Raw genomic sequence first — 27,546 nt, forward strand, 5'->3', positions numbered from 1 at the left:
CGCATCTGCTACCATGTCTGCATGAATATTGTCTAGGCCCGCTTGATACGCCGCTTTATCTAAAGGTTCTCTCTGTAGCGATGGACCTCACGCTCTAGATCATGTAGATCTACCATAAGGCTTCTGGGCGGTGAATACCTCTCTCTGCGATAACAGCCCAGAAGGAAGTGTTTAGACAGCATGTAGTTATGTCTTTGCACGGGTAGGATCTTTGTCTCCTGATGGAGGTGGTCTACATGAGAACTGAGGAGACAGCTCGAAGGACGGCATTCTGACAGATCCGTATATTATTGCGTGTCACAAAGCTGAGGGGACCTCACTGGCGCAGCATAACTTACCTCAGACCGGCACAGTTTTCTAGATAACAAAAAAAATCTTCATGGTGCTACATGGCTGTCACGACCCTTAAAGTCAAAAAGTTTTCAACCATTTTTTGTTATTTTTTATTTATTTATTGTTTTTTTTGTTAATTTATTATTATATTTGAAGCCAATCAAGTGGGATAAATTGATTTTATTTTGTTGTTTTTGGGTTGGTTGGGGTTTCGTGGTGGCTTGCTTGATATAAAAACATTTGAATACCGTTCACTTCTACTTGAAACAAAAAAAAAACTTAGATATTGGAAAACAAAAAAAAAATATAATAAAGTAATATGAGAGTATCTAAAAGCCTGCTTTTTGAATGGTTTGAAAATGTTGTAATAAATGTTACATATTTCCTTCCGTTTAGAAAAAACTTAATTTTGTTTGTGATTGATTAAATATTTTAGGAATGGGGGGACAGTGATTAATGTCTATGACAATTTCTTAGCCTTCTGATAGAGAGTATCAACAACTTTGCCCATATTCTGAATTGTTTCTAAAACACGTTCGTAGGTTTTGTCGGTGGGGGTCTCTTCAAAAACGATTAGAACTCCTTCACCTTGATCCAATATACCCAGGAATTTCTTATCCAAAATCATTTGTGATAATTTCTTTTCCACCTGTGGCATGGGTAGTTTAATGCATTCAGCGACATGGGAAACCTAACCAAAAAAAAACGAGGAAAAGTAAAAATAAAAAAAATCTCTAACGTTATTTTTAGTTTTTTCAAACTTACTTGCACTCGGGAATAGGGCTCAATGATACGACAAAGATTTTGTTCTAACATTGTATCGTAGAGTGTACCCAAATGGGCCTGAACAATAACATCTTCGGCCAATTCTTTGTGGTAATCTTTTAAGGCCTGTTGGAAGTCAGCCAAAGAGCGTTTGTGTGAAGCCTCGGCAACGGATTTCATGGCATCGATGTGGCGACCGGAATATGTAATAGCCTTGAAAAAGGAATAGAAACATTAATAACTTTCTATTTAAAAAATATTTGTCCCACTCACCAATTTACCGCTAACAATTTGATTGACATCATCCGATTTGCCCAACATAATTTTACACAACAACATATATTTGAGAGCAGTCAGAGCCTTTCCATTGTCCACACTATCGAAACCCTCAAAGGCCTCATAGAAATAGGAAAAGGCGGTCTTAAAATCTCTTTCATCGGCTGCATGCAGTATACCAGACTGTAGATCTAACGAGGCCTGCACTTTAGGTGGACAATAAATGGCGTTGGCTGTGGTACGGGCCGATGTTAGAGCGGCGCGAGCTTTTGGCAAATTACTTAGAGCATGATAGGTTTTGCTTTCCAATAACTGAACCTCCACAAGCAGATTTTTGTCATCGAGTTTTTTCAATTCTTTCAAAAGCTGTGAGCCCAATTGTAAAGCATCTGTGTACATGCCAGTGTCAAAGTATAGAGCAATTAATCTGGCCTCCAAGCTTTGACGCAAGAAGGTACGTTTTTCCTGTTTGGCCCATTCAATGCAATCCTTACACAGTTGTACCTACAATGAAGAAGAGGAAAGTTGTTAAAAATTTTTTGTGGAAAAATAAAACTACAGTCGAGTCTGTTAAAGAAATCTAAACACAATTGAAAAAAACCACCCTATTTATAATAGTTCGACGTCTGAAATGAGGCAGAGACTTCACCTAGCATTAATTCATTAATAAATTCGGTGGCGATCGTCAAGCTCCTCCAAGCTCATTCCGATCCAAAGGACCGATCACCACGGGAACCGTGTGGCCTCTGATTATTTAAAAGCGCCAATAACCCGTCTTGTCATATCGAGCATAATAGGCACTCAGTATTTGTGCATGAGCCAGTCCCACTGAGACTCTCCGCTCGATACCGCTGATTGTCCGACACTGACGTTGCAGCTACTTCGTATGGAACATTCCACTATCTAAGCTTCTCGTGACAGCCATGAACACCACACAGATCGGACCTCATACCTATCCCGTGCCGGGGGTATTAGTGAGTAGAGTACAATTCTGTTACCCAAATTTCCGATCAAGTAACTTGTGGAAGCGCAACTCCTTAAAAACCATTCAAACGGACATATAGACGATATGGGACACAATTGGAAGGTACGTTCGGGTGGGGTACAAATTTAGGCCTCAACATATTGAACCAATTGCCTGGCAGGCCACATGACACCAAGAAACACTCAAGTTATCAAATAGACCAATCCGCTTCCATATAAAATGAAATTTTGGCGTGGTGTTCGGATCATAGATCCTAATACGTTAAGCAGACATGTACTCCTATAGGGACAATAAGTGGTTAGAATAGGTTTCAGGCCCAAGGGATCTGCCAAAGGGTTGGGACCGTATGGAAATCCAATCAAATCTATTATAAAGGCTGACTTCGGAGACCTCAAATGCGACGAACGGCTCTTCTGCTCGCTCTACCATTCTTTGGTAATATCTGAAATATTGGGGAATACCTTCGTATTAGTCACTATGTTAGGTTAGGTAAGAGTGGCAGTCGTTTACAGACTCACTTAGACAATTTTATGTCCATTGTGATACCACAGTAGCGACAGACCAAGGCTTCTGGCGGGAATCGAACCCACGAACCCTTCACTGGTAATCCAAGTACGCTACCAACTCGGCTACCGGGGCGCCTGTATTAGTCACTCAAACGTTGCCAGAAGTTCCTGCAGTACTATCATCCCTTCTGCAGGCGTTCGAAAAAGGCTTGACAGTAGATCACAACTAACCAATATCGGCAATTAAGCAACGATTTATGTGTTTAAGTCATAAATTCAGCTTATGTTCGTTGACCAACTTATTGACTTTTCGGTTCTATTATCCTAACATCACTATAATTCTAACGGCAATTTTTATTGAATGTGGCAAGAAATTGGGGCTTCACCTAGAGTATTCGATATCTGAGAGCAGTGGGAGATGGGGATTGGTGCATATTCTGAAGCCATTCTAATCGGCTTACTTTTGAATTATACACAGTTCGTTGGAGTGGTCAGTCTAAATCCATCGAAATGTCGGGATACGACATTTATTAGACGATTTTATACAATGAAAATGAGTGAAAAAACTGCTGCAACAACCTAATGCGAATTGTTTCATCATTGAACTTTGGCTAGTTGGAAAAGTTTATAGAAAATCAAAAACGCAAAATGAAAATTTTTTATTGTGGCTCTATGACCTTAGGCAATAAAAATTTGATAATGCCTACAGATGGTCGATGAAAATCAAAAGCCTTAAGGTATGTAAAATAGGGGCTGAAGCAAACTATATGCAGATCAAAAGTAAGGGAAGATTTTTTCTAATTCTGCGTAGAAAGCAAATTTAATAAACAAATGTTCCCCCTGCACCTTGCCATCTGCAATGATTGTATGTCAAATATATGTATGTACTACATATTGTTTTGTGACTGAATAAATTTATGGATTATGGATTATGCATTTCGTGGAGCAGTATTACCCATTGATAACCATTGTTTAATGTGTGCCATGTCATTTGTCCAATGACCTGACCTTCTAACTTCTTTGTTTATATGACAAAATCATAGACATTTCATTCCTTTGTTTAGCAATAGCATGAAACTAATGACTCACCTCAATGCCAGTTCCTGCATCCATATCCAGGAACATATCCACCAAAGAACGCACCAACTTGGCTGCCTTAGCTTTACTAATCAGACTTAAGAATGGGCGGGTTACTTTTATCAAATCGGCCAATTCCTTGGCTTTGCCCTCCTGTTTGTAGAGCTCGCCCAATTGCAGAATGCCCTGTTCCTTGATGCGTATGAGTTCTTCATCATTTTCGGCTACTTCCTGTTCGCGTATGATTTTATTCAAGAGTGAAATGCCCTCTTCACGGTTGACATTTGACAAAGCTTGGGCTCTTTCAAACAAAGTAGCTCCGGCCATATTTCTTTTACTATATGTTATAATATTGGAAATGTATTAATCAAGTTTCCGTTATATATACATATATTCTGTAGAGAGCTTGTTACCTTTAATTTTCTTTATAGAACTAGAATTTTGCGATGATTTTGCTTTAAGTCGTTTAGTCTTCTGTCAGTTTTGTTGTGTAAAGTCATGCCAGGCAATGCTGCCAACATATCAACGCCAAGTGTCTAAAGAAATCATTCACAATGCGAAAAGGTGTTATCGATTTCAATGAATACTGGTGACCATACACGTTTAATAGGCACATCATGATCATACTCACCGTGTGTACGTATTGATTACAGATTTTGCCAAAAATGGTTCTTCGATTTTTTCTATTATTTGATTTTATTTTGCATACTTTTCTTCTCTTTTCATAACTTTATTTTGACATACCATGTTTTTCTACATCTGTCAAGTAATGAATACTCATTTCCGTGTAAACGGTAATCGATAGTCGCCAATCATTGAAAAAATTTGAAGTTTTTGATTTTTCAGACATGACTGATGGCTATGTGAACATGTTACCCGCACACCCTTATTTTCACCAATACTATTATAATGACCACCCATAACGATGTGCCATGTAAAGACCCCATAAGCGAAACAGAATGACCGCTTTGATCTTTGTTTTTGAACGTTGCGTTGTAAAAATGCAACTCTGCACACAAATCCCACAAAAGCGACTCGAAAGTGGCGTTAGCGTGCCACGTACCAAGGCGGAAAACAGGTGGTCTCACGTCATCAGCTGAAAACAACCGGTCTGTAGCCGGCTAGTTTACCTTCACACGTGTTGGTTGGGTTGAGAACAATGTTATTTTTGAAATGACATCTTGATGACGAGATTGCGGATGGTGGTTTCACATCGTTGCGAACTTAACAACATTTCCAAAGTTGGAGCATACATCTGTAAGTGTGAACGCCTAATTATGGATTTGATTTAAAAAATCGATTAGAATTCCCAAAATCGATAATTGTAGAACCGATATCGGACCTGAATATCGCCTGGTCGCACACACACAAACAGCTGACTGATTATTACTTCAAGTTTAGACCTCGAAAAAGGAAAAATCACTAGGAATTTCAATTGCAATTGTAGAATCATATAAATTACAATGGTAGAAGAAACAACACAGACAAATAGGTCGCGATCTAAAATGGCCAAACCCAAACCTGTTTATCTATGGACGGTAATAGATGTTCTAAAATGGTTTCGCCGTGTAAATAGTGAATATCTTCATTATCTAGAACTATTTTCAAAGGTAAGCAAAAAGAGCCCACTCACAAATAGCAATTAACACTATTGATATATTGTTTCCGGTCCGTTGTTTTTGTTTTCCAGAATGAAATTACCGGACGAGCTTTGCTACGAATCAACGATTCATCTCTGCAAAGAATGGGAGTCACCAACAATCGAGACCGCGAAGCCATTTGGCGTGAAATTGTCAAACAAAAACTCAAGACTGATATAATGGAAATAAGGGACATGGAACGAATTGTAAATCAACATTCGAATATGGCCAAAATAACGCACAAGGCTACAGCGGCAGCCCATCGGAAGTAACGAAATCCCATGCAGAGGCTTTGTGGAACAACGAAGTGTATTCAACGAGTGAACGAAGTATAGACAAAAAAAAAACGCAGAATAAAATCACAACACCAAGTGAGCGGTTGTAACAAGTGATGTAAATTAAGATACATTTTAAGCTAGCAATTAAATATACCAACAAGTACATTCATATATTTATTATACATACCACATAATAAAGATTGATCATAGGCTTTTTTAAAATAAATATCTCAAAATACATATATACTCAAGATTAATTTTGTTGTTGTTCATTGTAAGGGCGTTCAGTAGCCAATTGAATTTTAACCATAAACGTATTGTTTTTTTTTTTCAGAAAACACTCCTGAAAATAAGGCTGGAGTTAGTTCTATATTTTAGTAAAAAAATTGTCATTCATCTGTTTCCAATTATGTTGTCGACAATTTGAAAGAATATGTGACGATATATGAAACTGTCCTTATTTGGCTATAATTCCTATACATATAATTATGATATATTCATATTCATTAAGTGCTTTGATATCCACATTAATTAACGTTCAATTGAGTCGTCGGTACATGTAGTAAATTACTTAGATCTACTACAACAACAATACCAGATTAGATCAGATGTCTTTTTGGCTTTCGTTGGCTCCTTTACTTTGGTATCCTTGCATAGCCCTGCGTTGGCTTACAAATAGGATGGCCAAACGGCCGATGCCGCAATTGAAAACGACATCTCATCTATTGTCACGTTGTTGTTGTAGCTACATACTAACATGTGAGGTAGTGATGCTTGGCAAGCTCCCCTTGGAGAGGAATGTCGCTCTGGTGCATAGATCACTAGGGGGATGCTAATGCTAGTGCGGCGTCCCTTCTGCTCCTGCTCTTTTCTTAGGGAGCTCTTTAGTCAGTTTACTTTTGTTTTGGAATAGATTCACAAAGGGCGAGGCGCTTCTTCCGCTTTAAGCTTGTTTTTCATACTAGATTGGAGTGGGTGGTTTTAGGCTTAGCCTCATTGTTCTAGCTTGGGGGTGCGTTGAATTTCTGGTTGGGAGTGTGTCGCTTGGTTAAGGTTTTTGTTGCAGTCACTATTTTACATGTGGAGATAACAATCCTCTTTCGGTGCATAAAACCGATCGCTGTGGGAACGTGATGGCCATTGGTTGTTTAAAGGCTCCAATAATTCGCCTTATAGTCAACCCGGCCCCGCGGCGACACTCTCCACTCGATACCGCTAATTGTCCGCAACTGCAATTGCAGCTGCTCCGTATGAATCATTTTGCTGTGGATTGTTATCTGGCATACAATAACTGGTGAAAACTACGAATCGCTTTTCAAACTTAAAATTTTTAAGGTTATTTCTTCTATGAAAAACCCGTTGCCACTGTACCGTTACAATTCTTGTTATCGATTAGTCTTATTATTTATCGATGTGTTGGCGTATGTAACATCGCAAATAACACTGTGAAATAGAATTTAACTTTTTCAAAATTATTTTGAAAGAAACAGCATATCCGTAATAACATATCCTAATACATAGTTCTTAAAGTTTACAAATATAATTTGACAAATTTATATCCAATCACATTATATCACATCACATCATATCGGTGTTCCACTTTGCAATGAATAGCTATTAAAAGCTTTGATATGCTTTATATTAGTACCAGCTATAAAAGCAAATCACGTTTAATACTTAATTTTTACTTCTGGTATGTTTTTCTGTATTTCAACTGGAATTCAATAAATAAAATATAGTCCCATTACAATTAAGGTACTAAAAAAACTTATTTTAAAGAATCTTATTGCGCGCATCAAATGTTACTTTATATAAAAATATACTATGTTCATATTATAAAAATATTGTCAATTGTTCGTTGGTACTTTTTTAGAGCACGCCATACTTTTTCCATCTCTGGTATTTCAGCTAGAATTTCCATTCCTTCATTCTACTTTCCTCGAGAACGACCATTTGTAAAACAGAGACAGCGGGAGAGTTGGAGAGCGAGATGACAATTATTTTAATTTTTTTTTGTTTTGGCTCCTCAACCAAAAATCGTTTCATTTGTGAAACATCATCTCGTAGAATCACACCGTCGCGGAAATTTTTTCAATTTTTCCCCAATTTTTAAATTTTTCTGATAATTGCGACAAGCAGCCCCCTTCAACAATGAGAGCAAAATTGATTGTGTGATTGTGATTGTAAAAAAGTACAAATACTAAATTAAAAAAGGGGCAGAAATGTGTTGGTGAATACCGAAGGTGTTATTTAATAAAAATAAAAGGAAATAAGAAAATCGATAGGCGTCTAAAAAAAGTAAATTGCTTTGTGGCAAAGAAAGGAGAAAGATAATTTTTCGATTATTTTTCGCAACATTTTCTTATTTTTTCAAAATCGTTGATGTTTGCTGTCTATGTGTGTGTAAACCTTGGTCGTGCTTAAAATTTACTTAAGAGAAAGTGAGCTGAAGCTATTAACATTAGAGGTAAGTTCCTATGTAGTTGTCTCTTTCTACGAGTCTGACGAGAGACAAGAGATGGAAATACCAGTGAAAGTACAAAAGTACCAAATATATATATATTCTTGTAATAAATTTAGGCCATCGTAGCGAAGAGGTTAAGCATACTACGAAAATCTTAAGGATTACAGAAAACTTTTATCAAAATTGTTTCGTAAGTTATGGGAAAATGTCCTACTGAAGGAAATCTACCAGTTTTTTCAAAGTCAAGGCAAAATTGCACTATACGGCGCACCTCCGATTTCACTGAAATTTGGGATGTGGCTTGGCCCCTTGGTCCAAAACTTTCCCTTGGGGGGCAAGTGGTCCAACCCAGGCAATATGGGTATCAAATGAAAGATATTGTTGTGTAGATTACGAATACGAATCGCGCGATTTTTTATTTTTTAATATTTCTTTTAGAGCAAAAAATGATAAAAATCGGAGGTACGGCCTAAAAGTGCAGTTTTCCCTATCCCGTTATAATGCTGGCGACATTTGTAAGGCACTACTATGAAAAACCTCTCTTCAAAGAGGTTTCACACTGCAGCATGCCGACTATAAAAAGAAGGTCCGCACTCATTGGTATGTGAGAAATTTGCCCCTGTTCCTTAATAGACAAACTTGCATTTTTATTAAATTAAGTACTTAAAGAAATTGAGTACTAAAAGAAACAAAATTTATATGTTTTACTAAGAGGTTTATTTTTCCTGTAAAAAAAGCAAACATCTTTGTACTTGCTTTAGTATTAAATTGAATTGGCCAATAGAATTTCATTTTGTTTTAAAATTTAACTTGCTTTTTGAGCAATTTTGCTTTGGTACTATGTACTTTATTTGTGATCACTTTTGAAGAAAATGAAATTTACCCATCACTGACCTGAAGACAGTTATTTATTTTTTTGTTTTTATTTATTATTATAGTACAGAGTTGCCAACGTTTTTAATGCATTAGTAAGTGAGGGAATAGAAAGAATGAAATCATAAACGTATTATTAATGGTGAAATAATTTTGTTTTTTAATGGCTCGTTAAACTTTTAAGCTTAAGCTCTGAGAAGTAAAAGGAAATGATGAGCTCATTATAAATCAAATACATAAATGTAAAACTTCACAAAAAGTTAAAACCAGCGGTACGATTTTTTTCGAATTCTATAAGTAAAAAAAACAAAGTAATCCAAGTTGGGGTACGATAATTTCAATATATTAATTGAACGATATAATAATATACGTCTTTCACTAAATGCATCGTTCGAACCCTGACGCAAACATCAAAAAAGTATACTCCGGTTGTTTTTTCTGACCAAAGTTTTATTTTACATATGTTCGTTGTTCACAATTTCAAATATTCCAATGATAAAATAATAAATAAATTATTATGTTACCATAAGTAATGAGGGATGAATGAAATTGGCAAGTTTTTTTGCTTTAAATCTAGGTATTGTCTAAAAAAGTAATCGTGAGAAAATGTGGGGAAGTTGACAGGTAGAATTTTTCGAAAAATTTATGTCGGCGAAAAATTATCTATACCTATTTGGGTTTTGTTTCGATATGTGTTTTTATCCTTCTCCATTGCATAGGGATATGACTATCATCGTCATATCGAAAGGTAAATCTTTCTTTATCGATCTCCCGAAATGGCTTCGCTAACACATAGGTAGCGATATTCGTATTCGATTTAACTGCAATATTGCAAAATGACTACTACTATCCATTTCAAATATAGGTCAAACCGTTTCAATAGCATATATTATTCCCGTATAGACCGATTCCCTGATTTGAATTCTTGTGCACCTAGAAGGTGCTGTAGTTATCCGATTTGTTTTACATTTTGATTTTTTTTTTCAAACTTGCATGCTTAACATGGTCTGAGGCGATCCAAGGTATTCTTTGCCGATTTGTCCAAAATTTTTCACGATTTTTTACCTACAACTTACTTTATATAGCAGTAACATAAGAAAGAAAATAATCCCATGGCAGTCGGTTGTACGTACCGGATTGACCCAATGGAATCCTTCAAGCGGCAGCCGCATCGGTGTACGAGACACTGCTACATATATATCACATTTTAAAATGCCTGTGGTTGTAGCCACAATTTTCATGTGGAGGTGGCGATCTTCATCAAGCAGGCTCGTTCCGGTCCAAAGAACCGATCGCCCGATGAACAAGGTGGCCATTGGTTATTGAAAGGCGCCAATAAGTCGCCTTGTCGTATCCAGCATCATAGACACTCAGTATTTATACAAGAGCCGGTGCCACCCGTTGCAGCTACTCCGTATGGAGCATTCCACTATCCGCAACTTGGGAACGCGTCGGGTAGCTCGCAGTTAAGCTTCTCGTGACAGCAATGAACACCACATAGACCTTTCAAATTAAAGTACATATTATATAACATATCGTGGCCAAGTTTTTCTTAATATTTGCATCTTTTATTTTTAAGCGATTCAATAAACTTAGAGCATATATGCATATGTATACTTAGAGAGTTGCCACTTTTCACTATCGTCATCTATATATCATTTCGACTGCTTTTAAGACCGCCCTTATTATATAACGATTTTCCCTTTTGCTCACCTGGAAGGCATAGCCCTAATACAGTTTAGTTAAGATGTTCAGTCCCTGTAAATAACAAGAGCTTGACAATGGTGGAGGATATAATATATCCGGTCCTGTCAAATTTATTCTTTAGCAGAGATCCAAAACAAAACAGCCATGAGAGAAAATCTATTTCTTTTCAATGCAGTGAAAGAACTGCCATCATGACGGTATAAATTTGATCGCTAGCAATTTGTACCTGAGAGAAGTAAATTTGTGCAACTAAAATGCCAAGAAGATGGAAAAAAACTTTAAATTATCAATTAACAAAAATTAATCGAAATTAAGTTATAGTCCGATTCGGACCATAAATGATTGCTGAACATTATAGAAATCATTGTGTAATATTTTAGTATATTCGGATAAGAATTGCGCCTTGTAGGGGTTCAAGAAGCAAAATCGGGAGATATGTTTATATGGGAGCTGTATCAAGATATTGATCTGGTATTGGCATATAATCTTGGATCTTGACTTCTTGAGCCAATAGAGCGCGCAATTTTCTTCCGATTTGGCTGAAATTTTGCATGAGATGTTTTGTTATGACTTCCAATAACTGTGCTAATATAAACCGATCTTGGGTTTTGACTTCTTAAGCCTCTAGAGGGCGCCATTCTCGTCCGATTTGACTGAAATTTTGCACGTACTGTTTTGATATCACTTCCAACAACTGTGCCAAGTACGGTTCATAACCTGATATAGTTGCCATATAAACCGATCTTAGTTCTTGACTTCTTGGGCTTTTAGAAGGCACAATTCTTATCCGATTTGACTTAATTTTACGCGTAATTCACGCGGTGTTTTGGTATCATTTCCAACATTTGTGCCAAGTGTGGTCCAAATCGGTCCATAACCTGATATAGGTGTATCTTAACTTATTGAGCCGCTATAGGGAACAATTCTAATTCGATTTGGCTAAAATTTTGCATGAAGTGTTTTGATATGACTTCCAAAAACTGTGATGAGTATGGCGCAAATAGGTACATAACCCGACATTGCTACCATATAATTTGATCTGGGATCTTTACTTCTTGAGTCTCTAGAGAGCGCAATTCTCATCCTATTTGGCACAAATTTTGTATAACGGCTTCTTCCATGGCCTTCAACATATGTGTGCAATATGGTCTGAGGCGATCTATAGCTTGATACAGCTCCCATATAAACCGATCTTCCGATTTTGGTTCTTGAGCCCCGAATCGGACTATAACTTGATATAGCTCCTTCTCCTCCGTCCTTATTCATTTCTCTTTGTTTGCCTTAAAAGAGATACTGCGCAAAGAACTCGACAGATGCTATCCATGGTGGAGGGTATATAAGGTTCGGCCCTGCCGAACTTAGCACGCTTTTACTTGTTAGATTTTTTATAATATTAACGAATAGAAACCAAAACTTTTTCCTACTCATTTGAATCCATTATTAAGCTTGGAATTTAGCTAAACTGAGTTAACAAAAGAGTGTGTGCAATTTTACAAAGCGCCGCTCGCAAGTAAATCCGCACAGTGAAATTACAATACTGGTTGTTATGAGTAGTCACACCAGAGAGTAGAAGCAGAATACATTTGTATTACTAGTCATTGTTATTAGAATACACTACTCCACTACATAAACTGTATGGAAAGTCTACTTAGTAGCAACCAGTATTATAATTGTCTCAGTTCTGGGACATCTGTTTATAAAAAGAAAAGGGAATCATAATATCCTCACCTATAAATGACTGTTGTATTTATCCTCCATAAACAATTTAAAGCAAAGGCATGTGTTGGTTAAAAACACTTTGTTTTTTCTTTATATTATCTGATTATTTTGTACAAAAGCTTTTAAAGACTTAATTCCCGATTCATCAGGAATGCAGTGCTAAGCCAAAAATGCGAGAGCACATAAATCCTATTGCGATGCCATGGGAAAATTGTTAATAAGATTTCTCCCGCGCTTTTGTTGTGGTTTCTAATTAATTTGTGCTTGTAATTGAAACACATTTTGCGCTTTGGATTTGTTTTCCCTCCATTAAAGTGTTAAAATTTGCATAATTTCCATAAATTTAACATTGAAAAAATGCTCACGTTTAGAACGAAAATAAAACAAGTTCTGGGCTATATTTGTTGTTGTCATCATCGTTGTTGTTGTTGTAGCCTTCTATGGCTGTTTGGGTTATTTCACATTTTGGATGAAATGAACAATAGCAACAACCTCGCGCCATCGCCATATGAAACGTTTGTACTGCCAAAACCAAACTTGTAAGCAGCGCAACACAACGAAGGGGAAATCTCAAACTCAAAGCGACGCAGTAGTAGTAGAAGAAGAAGGAAAGCATGGTTTTTGAATGGCTGACTGAATGAATGGTCCGACCTCATGGACAGACTACTTCAGTTGGGGTGAATGATGGGCAATTGGGTGGTTGGATTGGGTTGACGGGACGAAAGATTTTGCATGAAAGTAAAAAAAAAAATGTTATCACTTAAATGGTGCTTATGTGCTGCTGTTGCTGCTATTACCACTGTTTCTGTTTGTCTCTCTGTAAGGGTCTCGTGCTCGCATTGAATCAATGGAGGGAATGCGTTGTGCTCCAGTGCTGTTGCTTTGAGGGCATTAGAAACCACGATATGTAGGTATGTTGTTCATATTAATAAATATCAAATAGTAAATACAAACCATACATACATACATAGATGGGTACATGTATACCCGTCATATGTATACGAGTATTGTTTACTTTTGTTGTTTTGTTTTAATAATAATAAATATTAGGCAAACATTATATGGCTGTTAAACAAACATAGTATGTATGCACCATTTGTATTATTGTCCAAACAATCAATGATACTCGGCTTGATTACGCTAGTGTTTCGTGCTAACCGAGTTTCAGTTCAAGTGTTCTCGACCTGGGATAATCTGCAACAGGTATTAAATTACTCGCAAAACACCAAACAGTGCCTGTCCCTTGTCACTTCATTCCATCAATCCCATGGCAGCCGGTTGTACGTACCGGATTAAACCGATGAAGTTCTTCATCGGCAAGGACTGCCACATCAGTGTATAACACACTGCTACAACAACAACAACGTCATGTCAAGGGGCCCACAATTTATCCACCTGTTTCGTAGTGTATGGTTCATCCATTTTCTATGGACTCGGTCCATCATGCACATGTCTAAAGATTGGATCAGTGCGTTGGTCTTCACGCTTTTTAAAGCACCTTCAATGTCGATAAAAACCTCTACGATGTTCATCTTGGAGTTAAAGGATTTTTCTGTACTATGCACAATCTTATACAGGGCGATTTCCACCAATCGCCGTATGTTCTACATTCTAGCCGATTGTACGTAAAGGATTGACCCGATGGATTCTTCGCTGTCGCCCAGTCTACAACTAGAGCTGGCAAACTATCGATGATAGCAACATTCGATGTTTTCTATAGTTTTAATAATAAATAGCTATAGTATTGATAATATCGTTAATTTCCCATCTCCTATATTTCAAGCAAAAATGATTGGTTATTTAAAGGCGCCAATAACATGCCTTGTTATATCGAGCATCATGGGCACTCAGTATTTGTGCAAGAGCCGGTGACGCCCGGCCTCTCACTGAGACTCTCCGCTATATACCGCTGATTGTCCGCGACTGCCGTAGCAACTACTCCGTATGGAGCATTTCACTATCCGCAACCTGTGGACCCGCCCGGTAGATCGCAGCTAAGCTTATCGTGACAATAACGTTTGCCCACACGAACATATTGTAAATCCATAAGGTGGTACAAGCCCCCGTTTCTAGATAGTAATCACAAATTGTAGCAGCTGTTTGAACCAAAACCCGTTATTTTTTTTATAAATTAACATCACTATGCAATACGCACAAATACTCAAACCACATAGCGTGCCTGCCTCATATTTGGGGTCCGTCTGTCAAGGTATATAAAATGTAGGTAAAATAGCGATGCTCTTTAAAGAATGAATTGAGCAAATAAACATTGATACGAACGCAACAGAGCAATAAAAAGCAAACTTTACTTACACTTCTTTAAAAAAAAAAAACATTTTTGGTTAGATGCAATACAGCTTTCTGTACAGGCACATATGTTACATACACTATTGATACAAACATACATATATAAACGTAGATGTTGATATTCGAGTAGGCATATACTATATGCACATACATATATACAAACATATCTATTTTCCTTCATATCTCTGCGTATCCACTTATACATACTATATTGCGTATGCCACTAATGTACCTGCATAGCTCAGTTAGTTAGTCTGCCAGTCTTGTTTGGAGATAAATATGCCCAAAAGTGAGAACACATACGCACTCACCCCACAAATAACAAATTCACCTATCGTCGTCATCGTCATCGGTACGATGGTCTAATATGGTTGGTATGTATGTTTGTTTGAAGAGATGTGTGTTGTATGATTGTATGCTTGATTGTGCTCTACGTGTAGCAGCACTTTTTTTATTTTGGGGAGAGAATCTCTGCCATTGTTTTTGTTGTTGTTGATTCTGCTACGTAATATTATTGATAACCAAAACGAATTGTTAAATATTTTTCGTTGTTCCTTTCCCTCTCTTTAGAGGGCCAATGATGATGACTTATACTATCCAATTGTAGGTTATTAAAAAAATATAACTTAATTTTTTTTTATCGTGACAGGGGCAAGGTTAAAAAAGGAATTTTTGACTGACCATTATGGGTTATGGAAGAAATTCGGGTGTTGATTGACATATGGGTCTGTAGGCAAACGATGAAACGCCCATCTGGCGAAGCGTGAATATCTGATAGTTCCCAATTGTCTAATTGGCTTTACATAATAAGCTCGATAATATTTTGTATCCAAAAGAAAGGTAATTTTGTAATTTACCTTTAATTTTTTTCAATGCGTAGTAGGTGTTAGTATGAACATAGGGATGTATGTTATCGAAATAAGGAGTGCGTTCCTCTGACCTAATAGTCCATTAGGTAAAAGGTGTCTTTGCTATGTATTATACCTGCAGTTTGTCGATGTATAGCTTCTTTCAAGTGTACGCCACGTGGCCTTATAAGGACAAGATGGCGAAATTTGATGCTGATACTACTTTACCCCGGAGAAATCCATTATCGATTTTTTTGTCATGGAGCATAAACTTATCGACGGTCGAACCAAAGACACCTTTCTTTTCTCAAAAAATCTACCACAATTTGAATACCATGATCGGAACACTGATCATTCGATCTGCTAGATACTCTTTGGTCTGCTCGTCCTAGTCTCCCTTATCAATCCATCAGGCTTTCTTTATGTCAGTAATGTCGTTCAACACTTTTTAAACCGTCATGGTCGAGAAGTCCTTTCTATGCAATTGTTAAAAATATTTTTCGCTTGCTCGTTCTTGACTTCGGTTGGGGTATAGACACAGATTATACAAAACGGTTTATATGGGATCAAGTGAAAAATTTACCCTCCACACACACTATTGGACATCAATGGTCACATGCATAAGAAGATAAGCCTAATAATGTACATATGCATATATAATTGTGTCCATCGCTGTTTAGGGGGTCATTATTTTTGAGCATAACTTTTTAGAATTATTCATACGTAACGGAAATTTAATTCTTGTTGAGTATTTATAAAAATTGGCCCACCCTTATGTAGAAAGCAGCTGGCCAGCTTGTTTTTGGGTAGGTTCTTAGTCGAAGTCATCACCGGCATTCACAAAACTTAATGTAGCTTTCAAATAGGATTATTTGACAGATTTCCTTTATAGAACTGTCAAACAAACCTATTTCACGTCTTCCTTAGGTTTTGTGAATACGACCGAATATATATGATGACAATTTTAATGACTCCGATCATATCGATGATGATTGTTTACGATTAAATTTAATCACTTCAATGAATTTGTAATAAAGCACACAAACATGCAGACTAGAGACCAATAAAGATGACACACAACGCTACTAAAGACACTACCACAACAACAATGTGAAGTGATTTCATATGCAAACGCGAAAAACTACCAAAGCAATTAAAATGAATTGCAAATTTAAATATAAAACAAAGTCTTATCGCCGTCGTCATCATCGGTAATTTCAATCAGGGATGGAAAAGTCTGTTCTTTAGTGCGTAAGGTCACTAATTATATTACGTGACCTTAATTTACTAATTGCTCCTCTATAAAGCTTTGGGTGAGTAGCGGCGGCCTTGACACTTGACTTCTAATTTTTATATGAGACTCATGATCAACTCCCAAAATTTAGGAAGTTTTTACTATCAATTAGGGTATACATCTAATTGTATTTTTAAATTATTCGATTAATCGTTTATTTGAAAATTGAAGTTCAACGATTAATCGATCAAAACCGAAAAGGGTTGTCGATTAACCGATTTATCGATTTATGTGTCTCATAAAATAAAACGGCATATCTTGCGTGATTTTATTCCTTAAGTATTTCTCATATACGTATGTGGATTTGATTTGTAAATAGGGCACACGGGTCCAGTTAATTTGATCCTTAAACTAAAGCGAACATTTTTCAATCCAAAATGCAAATTTGCTCATGAACATTCCATTAAGGAAATGGGACAAACTTCTCACAAATCAATGAGTTCTGTCCGATTCAATTTTAAGCTCAATGATAAGGGACCTCCTTTTTATAGCCGAGTCCGAACAGCGTGCCGCAGAGCGACACCTTTTTGGGGAGAAGTTTTTACTTGGAAAGTACCTCAGAAATAGCGCTGAAAATTGATGTTCCTGCCAGGATTCGAACTCAGGCTTTTGGCGTCCACTCGAATGAAATTTTTCCCAAGTAGGGCACAAATGATGAAAAATGCAGAAAAATTACGCAATTAATATGCTTTTAAGGGTTTTAACCTAAAAACGGTTAATCGATTAGCCGATCTAAATTATTCGATTATTTGTTTATTTGAAAATATCTCTTTCAATCGTTTGTTTATTTGAAAGGTCACGAATAATCGAGTGTACACCCTACCATCAATGTACAATAAAAAATTTCATCTCTGCTGTATTTTCGGATACATCGCAAAAGATGGGGATGCTTGTCTTCGGTTAGGGTTATAAATAAAGGGTCCACAAATGTTTTTCCTGATGTTTGCTTCAAAATTGCCATCGCCATAACTTGGAATATCCCACACCTCTGACTGTTGTACCGTGTAATCTGTAAAAAAAAGTATTCTTTCGATCCAAAAAGTACCTTTTTGGTACCAAAATTAATATTTCCATCCCTGATTTCAATACGCACAGGCAATACTTTGAGAGAGACGTGAGATAAAGAAAATGTATGAAAGAGATTGGATGAGTAAATTTTCACATAGGGTAGGGGGTAGATATTGAAGGCAAAAAGTTTAAATAACCACAGAAATTAACTTATTAGGTTACATTCTGAGAACGATGTCTTAGACGATGTGCATTTAATTAGTAGTACATTTAGTTGTACGCAATTATTATACTGTATATGCAAGTATTACAGGGATAGGTACTGTATTTATAAATCCGGGCTCAGATATATAAAAATTATTTTCTTGCTTGCCTGCCCGTCTAAAATAGCTTTATGGATGAAAAATTTTGTTCCGCTCTTGCTGTCATGTAATGATATGTCAATTCATCTGTAACGCCGAGAGATCACTCTATAGTGATATTGAGCTTAGTTTTATATGACCATACATTCTAACGTTATCTGGTAATAGAAAGACAAAAATTTAAATCTGTTTTGTTTTCGAAGTACGTAGTTACAAAAATCTTATTTACAGAAAACGTTTTGCATCAAGATTTATTGTTCTAACTGTTCTTATAAAGTTCTGAGCATACATTTATTAGTTTATAAATTATTCATTTATAATTTTTTAATAGAGTTTGACAGTACCAGCACTTAATTAGAACAATAATCCAAAAATGTGTGCACATCTTAACCGGTTCTCCGATAATTCCTATAGTCTATGTGTTTTTCTTATCTTGTTCAACACTACGAACTGCTTCGTTTACTTTCTCCAATTTTGTGCCGTGTGTGTCGATTGTTATTTGAAATATGCAATTATTTCCTAATCCTTTTTTTACTATCATTGGATGTGAGAAATGTAGTTGCTATCGTATTTTTTTGTCAGAGCTGTTTGCTTTGAATAACTTCACTAAATAAAGATACCACAAAATATCATTAGCTCTCACATTTTGAGAGAACAAAATTAACTCTTCATATGCATCTTCTTTGTGACAGTAAAATATCTTAAATTAGGGTATATTAATAATAATAAATATATTTGTTTTACCATTACCATGTTTTTATATTGAAATATAAAAAAAATATATATTTTTATTTCGATACATATGCTTTAGTTATGACATGTTATTTGATTTTATAGTTTATCTCACACAAAGCCGCCATATTTTTAGATTCTCAACTACAACGATATACCTATCTGGGAGATGCTAATGATGATGTGGGCTTGGTAGGGGGAAGGGTCGGAAATGTATGAATAGTCATTGGATGGAGCGACATTGAGGACACACGTAAATAAAAAATATGTTTGGTTTTATGCCCTCCTTCCAAGAGAAGGACAAAAACAAAAATTTCAAAAAAAAGGCCAAAACCTCAACTCAAGTAAAAAGTAAACTAATTTGTTTTGTTTGTATACAACTCGACGGCAATTTTTACTGAATTTTAGAAAACCCCACCAGGCACCAAGCAATATGGTCGGAAGGGGATGGGTAGGGAGCACAGGAAAGGCATAAACAAATCTAAAACGAAAACAAAACCACAATAACCGACCTACGATGGCAAAACAAAAAAAAAAGTGCTGTAAAAAGAAAAAACAACAAAAACAATAAACGGTTTTGTGAAAGTCAAAGGAAAAAAGAAAATCCACTAAAACACTCAGGAAAATAAGAAGCCACAAAATGAAATTGCAAGTGAGTGGATGTCACAAGAAGAATTCACACTGCAACAAACAACATTTACAACCAAAAATAATTTTGGCCAATAGCCAAAGAATACAAAAAAAAAAAAAAACAAAAAAATACGAAATGAATTGTGGACGAATAACAATCGTACACTGCACGACTGCACTGAGTGATAACAGCAACATAGTAGAAAATATGATTGCATTATGGTGAGGAGGGACAAAATATTATTTTCTCAACTTCAGTTCGGCTAACACCTGTTTTTTTGGTGAGTGGATTTTGTTGCCAGATAAGAAGGCAGTATACTATGAGGGCGTTCTCAAAAGTAGCCGACGTGACATGTATGTAGATGGCGTTAGTAGTACAAAAAAAATACTTACGTGGAAAGCGGTAACCTTCTAAAACATATGTTTTATTTAAATTTCAAGCCGCCGTGGTGTATAGCTATTTTTATTGGAGCACTGAAAATAAAAGATCTCAGTGAGTTTGTAAATACGAAAATATTTGGCCACCGATATGTTACACAATACTTTCATTTGAAAGGTCTCATTCTATCCAATACAAAAACCGGGCAAAAATATTAAATGGCTAATTTTAAACAAGGGCACATTGTAGCCACATTTTCATATGGAGGTACCAATCCTCGTCCAACTCCTATGGGTGACAAAGCTCGTTCCGGTCTATAGGACCGATCGCCGCGGGACCGAGGTCGCTATTGGTAAATTAAAGACGCCAATAACTCACCCTGTCATTCAGAATCATAGGCAATTATTATTTTCTTTATTTACATATTTCAATTTCAATAATAATAAACCTTATTGGCCTAAAATACGTATTACACAGTAAGAAAAATCTTGGACAGCCCTCGTGTCACAACGATTCAAAAATTTATCATTCCAAAGAAAAAAAATTATGAATTTTATGATAAGGAATCCCAACTTTACGAATATCGTATGACGTATCTTGGGTCATACCTATCTCTTAACCCATTAACGCCTGAGGATCGATTTTCTTTTCCAATATTGATAAAATTTCATTAATATTTTATAAAGGGCATTTATATTAGCGTTGTATTTTTTCAAATACATCACAAATATTTGTTTTTTATTTTAAAACAAATTTTCGTCTTTTTATTTCGTAATCCACAATGTTTTTACAATATAAATAAAAATTGATTTTAATCGTTCATATCCATTTAGAGAAGAAAAGTGAATTTAAATTTAAATGACTTTGAAATAAAATCGCACTCGCCTCCCAAAGTTGTAGACTTATTGCCATGCAAATGCTCAAAAATTTTTTTTTGCCAGACTTTGACTTTCGATAAGCCAATTTTCCGCCAAATCAAGACTTTATATTAACAAAATAATTTTTTTCTTTTCTTATATGAATTTTCCCTATACAGAGTTGTTACATGTAAGAAACTATAGTTTCTTATACAGATACATACAGATATAAGAATGTTTTTCTTATATTAGTAGTGTACACAACGTAAGTCCGCAGTGTTCGAAGTGAGGTGCAAATGTGTGAAAGTTCCATCACTGCTCTACGAATATCCACATGACAACGCACTTTTTGGAGTGCATATGTATGTGTTTTTTTTCTTCTATGGAGTTGTTGTCAAAACATATGTCCAGACGCATTTTTCTAACTATTTGGCGTTAATGGGTTAATATTTTTTTTGCCATGACATCATTCTAATTATACGTCATTACTTCTTATTTTGTTCAGTGTATGACTAAGTTCAGCTATGCTATGCTGATTATATTTACGATTTATTCAACGGACAAATTTTCTTTAAGCAGCCAACACAACATTGTGACATACCTACATACATTTATATTCATACATACAAATGTATGCACACAAATGGGAGCTCATGAGGTACGCAAGACATCACAAATGTATGTTAGCAGTATTTCTAAAACGGTTTGAGGAGGTCGGTCTTTTGGGAAGTTTTGTAGTTTATTTCTTCGACTCTCTTTCCGCCTCTTGGGGAAACCAACCACCAACAAATCAATTAAATCAGTGAAGGTCAAATGTTTAGTGTCGGCTAGGCAAAAACAAAAAACTCACACACTCGCGCTTCACAATCCCGACGAAGTCATAAATTAAACAATTAGCATTTATTTTACGTTGAAACGAAAGAAAAAGAAGAAACTCTAGTGGCCCCACATTAAAGTGCTTGCCAAAGCTAAAGCTTTTTCATTTTCAGCTTTATTTCATTTAGTTCGGGAGGCGGTAGAGGAGGCGAAGTAGAGTTTTGCAATCGCGCGCACTGGTCGTCGACCCTTCTTGTTGGGTTGTTGCATAGTTCTCTGCTATCCCCCCTTGTTTAAAAAAAAAACACACGCGTCTCTCTCACTTGCCATTTAGGCGCTCTCTTTTTCTCCACCGTCTTGTGTGAGCTGTTGTGGAGCAGTGGCAGTGGCAGCGGCAACAGCAGTAGTGGAGGGGTCTTTATAGAACAAGTGTAGTGTGTGCATGCATAGTAGAGGAGCCAAACATGGAGTATTAAAAGCGAAAAACGGCAATCTCGTTTTGGCTGCTCGCCCGCCCGTTTGTTTTATCCATCCGTCGGTCGATCGGTCGGTATGACTGTCAGGCTAGCAGTCGGTTGCTTGGTATATTTCAACGAAAGACCGATTGTTTGTACTACTAACATAAAAAGCTGTATCCACAATACCACAAATGACTGCTTTCCGAAAAGTAACACCAACAACTACATACAACAACATCAGAAAACAGCTCCACGTTGATAAACGTTTTGCCTGGTTGGCTTGTCTGGCTCTCTGTATAGGAATTGTCGCTTTTATTTTGTTCATTATTTTTGTATGAAATTTTTATTGTTGTGTCTTTGCATTACATTCTGGCTTCTGGTTTTTTAAGTTAATGACATTTACAATGCAATGATTTTAGAAAATATATGTTGAGGTGATAACTGCCTATGTATATATTGCATGTGCGTATACCCCCGAATATATGTATCTCTTTTCCACTGTAGCGTTTAGTAGAAGGCAATACTCCCCCCTCCTACTCACGGTCATTGTAGACTAGGAGTCATTATGACGATGGGTGTAATCAACGCCACCACTTCACACTTTATGGAATATCTGTAGACTCCCTTGGTCCATTTGTACTTACATGAGGATATATGTTTATATTTGCATACATTTATTGTGTATGTGTGTGTGTGCGTTTATAACTTTTGCTGTGTTTACACAAATATGTCCGAGGGGATAATAATTGTTTTGTGTTTTTGTTTCATACAATGCGGGAAAAGAAATTAAAGCTAATATTTTGATAAGAATGTCAGTGTATACAGCACATGCCAGTTTAAAAATATGAAAAAGAGCTTTTGGGCTAAAGAATGCGTGTCGTCGGTCGTCCACATGCAAGCGCACACTGCCTGTCAAAACTTATTGCAATTAAATGGGGGTTTACTCGTAGATAAGACAACAACTCTTATAAGTTAGCAATATATTGTACAAATAATCAGCTGATGTAGGTATTTTTTTTTTGCTATTCGCTAGTTGTCAGATCATAAAAAAAATACAAAAAAAAAATACAAAGCGCATTAGCGCTTTGAAAGTTGGCCCCAAAAACCGCCTAATTAGTATTTTTTCATCTTGGGTAGGTATAATTTGTACAATTTTAGTTTGTCATTAAATTGAAATTGCTTTAATGATAATACCTAAATCTAAAATTAATGGGTAGCGAAATACTTATCTTATATCATAGCCACCTCTTTCATAAACTATTTTTTCAGTAATTTTTATACCCACCACCATAGAATGGGGTATACTAATCTAGTCATTCCGTTTGTAACACCTCGAAATATTCGTCTAAGACCCCATAAAGTATGTATATATTCTTGATCGTCTCGACGTTCTGAGTCGATCTAGCCATGTTCGTCCGTCTTTCGAAATCCCGATAAAGGTCGAACGCCGAACGCTAGCCGCTAGAAATTTTGCACAGATACTTAATATCGATGTAGATCATTAGGGTTTGCAAATAGGCCATATCGGTTCAGATTTAGGTATAGCTCCTTTATAAACCGATCTCTCGATTTGACTTCTTGAGTTCCTGGAAGCTACAATTTTGTCCGATTTGGCTGAAATTTTGCATGTGTTGTTCCGTTGTGACTTTCAGCAACTGTGTAAAGTACGATCCGGTGTATAACTTGATATAGCTCCCATATAAACCGATCTCCCGATTTGACTTACAAGCCGAAATTTTTGTCGAATTAGGGTGAAATTTTGCATGCGATGTTCTGTTACAACTTTCAACAACTGATACAGTTCCCATGTAAATCATCATCTTTGTTCGGTTTTAATTTAATTTTTGCTGGTTTGACAGAAGTTTGTTATGTAGAATAAAATTATGCCCTACAGCTAAATTTATTTTGTATAAATTTTTAGCACAATCCATGGTGGTGATTTCCCAGGTCGGCCCGGGCGAACTTATCACGCTTTTACTTGTTTTTCTTAGTTTATCATTAAAATTGCCAATGAGATACATACATGAAATCAATAGATAACGATACAGTTTTTACAGTGTCTTTTCTTGCGACAGGACATTTTTCTACATTATTAATTTAATAATAAAACGACCTGGGCTTAAAACAGGATTCACTAATAGAAGGTTAGGTCACCGGCGAAAACACAAAGTGGATAGGCCCCATGAACATCATTAAGGCTGTCAAATCTCCCGATTGAAAATTTCATCATATAGAAGAAAACGTAAACAAAGAAAGAATGTAAAAAGAGAACAAATTAACATCCTCAATGCCAAGTACTGCCAAAAATTAAAAAAATATGTATGTCGGCTCATTGCTTGGCTTAACATTATTCAGTGAATTCTTCTCAGTTTTGCCCTACACTGTATTAACACCTCCATGGTGTAATCGTAATCTGCAACGTATTTGTTTGCCTTTATCTTTTTATCCATATACATGAAGTATATCAATAGGGATATCACACGTCATTGATTTAACAAAGTTTTCTCATTAAATAGTCATGTAGGCACAATCAACAAAAGTTACTTATTCACTACGTCAACAAAACCGATTTAAAAGTTATCCACTAAAAAAAGTAATTTTTTAGTTATTCAACCAAGCCAATTTTTGCTTAATGCTGAGAAATATCTAAAAATCATTTATTATGATGACAACAACTTAATACACTGATAACACATGAAACCTCTATACTTTACATTTCGCGATGGGGTTGGTACTCTGTTCGTATTCTCACGTGAACAACTGTCAAACTCCAAATTAAAAAAATAGAAATGAAAAAAGTGTGAACATTTTAATTGCTTTTTTAGGCAATGGGCTACAAAATAACAATTAGATACAATTTCCACTGTCTGATTTCGTCAAGTGGCGCTTACCTTAATTGGTGAATTTTAAGTCCTAATGAAATTCATCCTATAATTAATTTGTATTGTTTGAAAACTTCCATTTACACTTCAATGGAGTTTGAATTGAATATTTGTAAACATCCCAAGCCCTATGTCCCTCTCTTATGCATGACAATAGTACTTTTTCCCTTCACAATCCCTTCCAACATATTGTATTTATTCAACTATTTGATGATTGAATTCAGTAAATAATTCAGCATGCTTGAGAGTCGTTTAAGCGGGGGTTTCTATTTCGATTGAGGTATAAATTTGGCTACAAACTTCTTGCTGCTTAATAATGTATGGTATATTTGAGCCAAAGAAAGGGATATTGCAGCAATTGCTTTGGTAATGCTTAGATGTAGTTTTCCCGCATCTACCACTTGTACAGTTCTGGCGCTTGAGTTGCTTAACAAGTTGTTAACTTATTCAAAACAAAATAATTGGGGTTTCAAGTGTTCACAACGAAATGGGAAGAAAATCCAGAAAGGAAAAAGGAAGAAAATTTGTACCAAAACTCTTACTTTAATGTTGTTCTTGCCACAAAGCTTTAAATTTCTACTGAATTTAAGATGTCGCTGGATGGATGGCGGAATGGCTGAATGACTGTAGTTACCTCTTTGTTTTGTAGTTTGTAAATATTTTGCTGCTACTGCTACTGTTGATGCCACAGACGAATAACTGATTGACTGACTAACAGGGTTAACGAAGCGTTGCTTTCTTCTTTCAACTTTCAATAAAATGGTTGTTCTTTGGCTATGTTCGCCCAATCTCGCTATTTTTCATAATAGCAAATGCAATTTTCCGTATTTTTTGTGAAAGGTGCAAAATGTGTTTTCGTTTTGTCTCCCAAGCCTGACGATGATGTAGGAAGCAGGGTATGCAAGAGAATATTGATGCGCCGCCAGCCAGTATCGAGATAAATCATTGTTTTTGCTATTTTATTTGGATGAACAAAGTCCATCATCGAAATGAAAGTTTACAACTTTTGTTTATAGAGATTTCTGAATTTAAAAGTTCACTATGTTTTTAAACGGTAAGAGATGTATTCAAATGTTATAATTAAGCAATTTTGAAAACTGCAAATGTTAAAAGACAATAAGAACTTTAACTATAAAAATTGTTTAAATTTTCTAAAGAAATTTTCTCTTGACGAAAAATTTTCTAAAGAAATTTTTTCTTGACGAAAAATTTTCTAAAGAAATTTTTTCTTGACGAAAAATTTTCTAAAGAAATTTTTTCTTGACGAAAAATTTTCTAAAGAAATTTTTTCTTGACGAAAAATTTTCTAAAGAAATTTTTTCTTGACGAAAAATTTTCTAAAGAAATTTTTTCTTGACGAAAAATTTTCTAAAGAAATTTTTTCTTGACGAAAAATTTTCTAAAGAAATTTTTTCTTGACGAAAAATTTTCTAAAGAAATTTTTTCTTGACGAAAAATTTTCCAAAGAAATTTTTTCTTGACGAAAAATTTTCTAAAGAAATTTTTTCTTGACGAAAAATTTTCTAAAGAAATTTTTTCTTGACGAAAAATTTTCTAAAGAAATTTTTTCTTGACGAAAAATTTTCTAAAGAAATTTTTTCTTGACGAAAAATTTTCTAAAGAAATTTTTTCTTGACGAAAAATTTTCTAAAGAAATTTTTTCTTGACGAAAATTTTTCTAAAGAAATTTTTTCTTGACGAAAAATTTTCTAAAGAAATTTTTTCTTGACGAAAAATTTTCTAAAGAAATTTTTTCTTGACGAAAAATTTTCTAAAGAAATTTTTTCTTGACGAAAAATTTTCTAAAGAAATTTTTTCTTGACGAAAAATTTTCTAAAGAAATTTTTTCTTGACGAAAAATTTTCTAAAGAAATTTTTTCTTGACGAAAAATTTTCTAAAGAAATTTTTTCTTGACGAAAAATTTTCTAAAGAAATTTTTTCTTGACGAAAAATTTTCTAAAGAAATTTTTTCTTGACGAAAAATTTTCTAAAGAAATTTTTTCTTGACGAAAAATTTTCTAAAGAAATTTTTTCTTGACGAAAAATTTTCTAAAGAAATTTTTTCTTGACGAAAAATTTTCTAAAGAAATTTTTTCTTGAAATCTTTTCTTTACGAAATATTTTCTAAAGAAATTTTTTCTTGTATTATACTCTCTGTGGGAGATCAAGTGTTTGTCAAAACATTGTCATTTTTAAAGCGACCAATGCAGTGCTAAACTGACAATAATTCCTTTGAGTATAGTGATTAGGAATATATGTCATCTTTGTTTGACGAAAAATTTTCTAAAGAAATTTTTTCTTGACGAAAAATTTTCTAAAGAAATTTTTTCTTGACGAAAAATTTTCTAA

At 35.4% G+C, this 27,546-nt stretch overlaps 3 protein-coding genes across 3 annotated transcripts in view; 2 read left to right on the forward strand and 1 right to left on the reverse strand.

Annotated features, from left to right (window-relative positions):
* Positions 1-498: 498 nt before the first annotated feature.
* LOC106096295 (26S proteasome non-ATPase regulatory subunit 11) lies at positions 499-4,462 on the reverse strand. Its single transcript, XM_013263964.2, has 5 exons — positions 4,356-4,462; positions 3,955-4,279; positions 1,372-1,878; positions 1,099-1,311; positions 499-1,024 (listed from the first exon to the last, which is right to left on the reverse strand). The coding sequence occupies exons 2-5, from the start codon at positions 4,267-4,269 to the stop codon at positions 794-796; spliced, it is 1,266 nt and encodes a 421-aa protein (XP_013119418.1). The 5' UTR covers positions 4,270-4,279; positions 4,356-4,462; the 3' UTR covers positions 499-793.
* An 865-nt stretch (positions 4,463-5,327) lies between these two features.
* On the forward strand, positions 5,328-6,117 carry LOC106096296 (protein aveugle). Its single transcript, XM_013263965.2, has 2 exons — positions 5,328-5,552; positions 5,633-6,117. Exons 1-2 carry the CDS (start codon positions 5,406-5,408, stop codon positions 5,852-5,854), a joined length of 369 nt encoding a protein of 122 aa, XP_013119419.1. The 5' UTR covers positions 5,328-5,405; the 3' UTR covers positions 5,855-6,117.
* A 1,766-nt stretch (positions 6,118-7,883) lies between these two features.
* The window catches only part of LOC106096294 (7SK snRNA methylphosphate capping enzyme bin3), a 29,322-nt gene continuing 9,659 nt past the window's right edge, over positions 7,884-27,546 (forward strand). The window contains exon 1 of the mRNA XM_013263963.2: positions 7,884-8,327. The gene's annotated coding sequence lies outside the window, so the exon portion shown is untranslated. The remainder of the gene's footprint in view (positions 8,328-27,546) is intronic.

The sequence above is a fragment of the Stomoxys calcitrans genome, chromosome 5 (assembly GCF_963082655.1).
Source record: "Stomoxys calcitrans chromosome 5, idStoCalc2.1, whole genome shotgun sequence".
NCBI lineage: Eukaryota > Metazoa > Arthropoda > Insecta > Diptera > Muscidae > Stomoxys > Stomoxys calcitrans.

Excerpts from the sequence above, each read along its gene's own strand:
- LOC106096296 (XM_013263965.2), top strand. The coding sequence starts at position 5,406 with ATGGTAGAAGAAACAACACAGACAAATAGGTCGCGATCTAAAATGGCC. Across the intron at positions 5,553-5,632 it reads ATCTAGAACTATTTTCAAAG|AATGAAATTACCGGACGAGC; the intron begins GTAAGCAAAAAG and ends TTTGTTTTCCAG.
- LOC106096295 (XM_013263964.2), bottom strand. The coding sequence starts at position 4,269 with ATGGCCGGAGCTACTTTGTTTGAAAGAGCCCAAGCTTTGTCAAATGTC. Across the intron at positions 1,879-3,954 it reads ATGCAGGAACTGGCATTGAG|GTACAACTGTGTAAGGATTG; the intron begins GTGAGTCATTAG and ends TCTTCATTGTAG. Across the intron at positions 1,312-1,371 it reads AAATTGTTAGCGGTAAATTG|GCTATTACATATTCCGGTCG; the intron begins GTGAGTGGGACA and ends TCCTTTTTCAAG.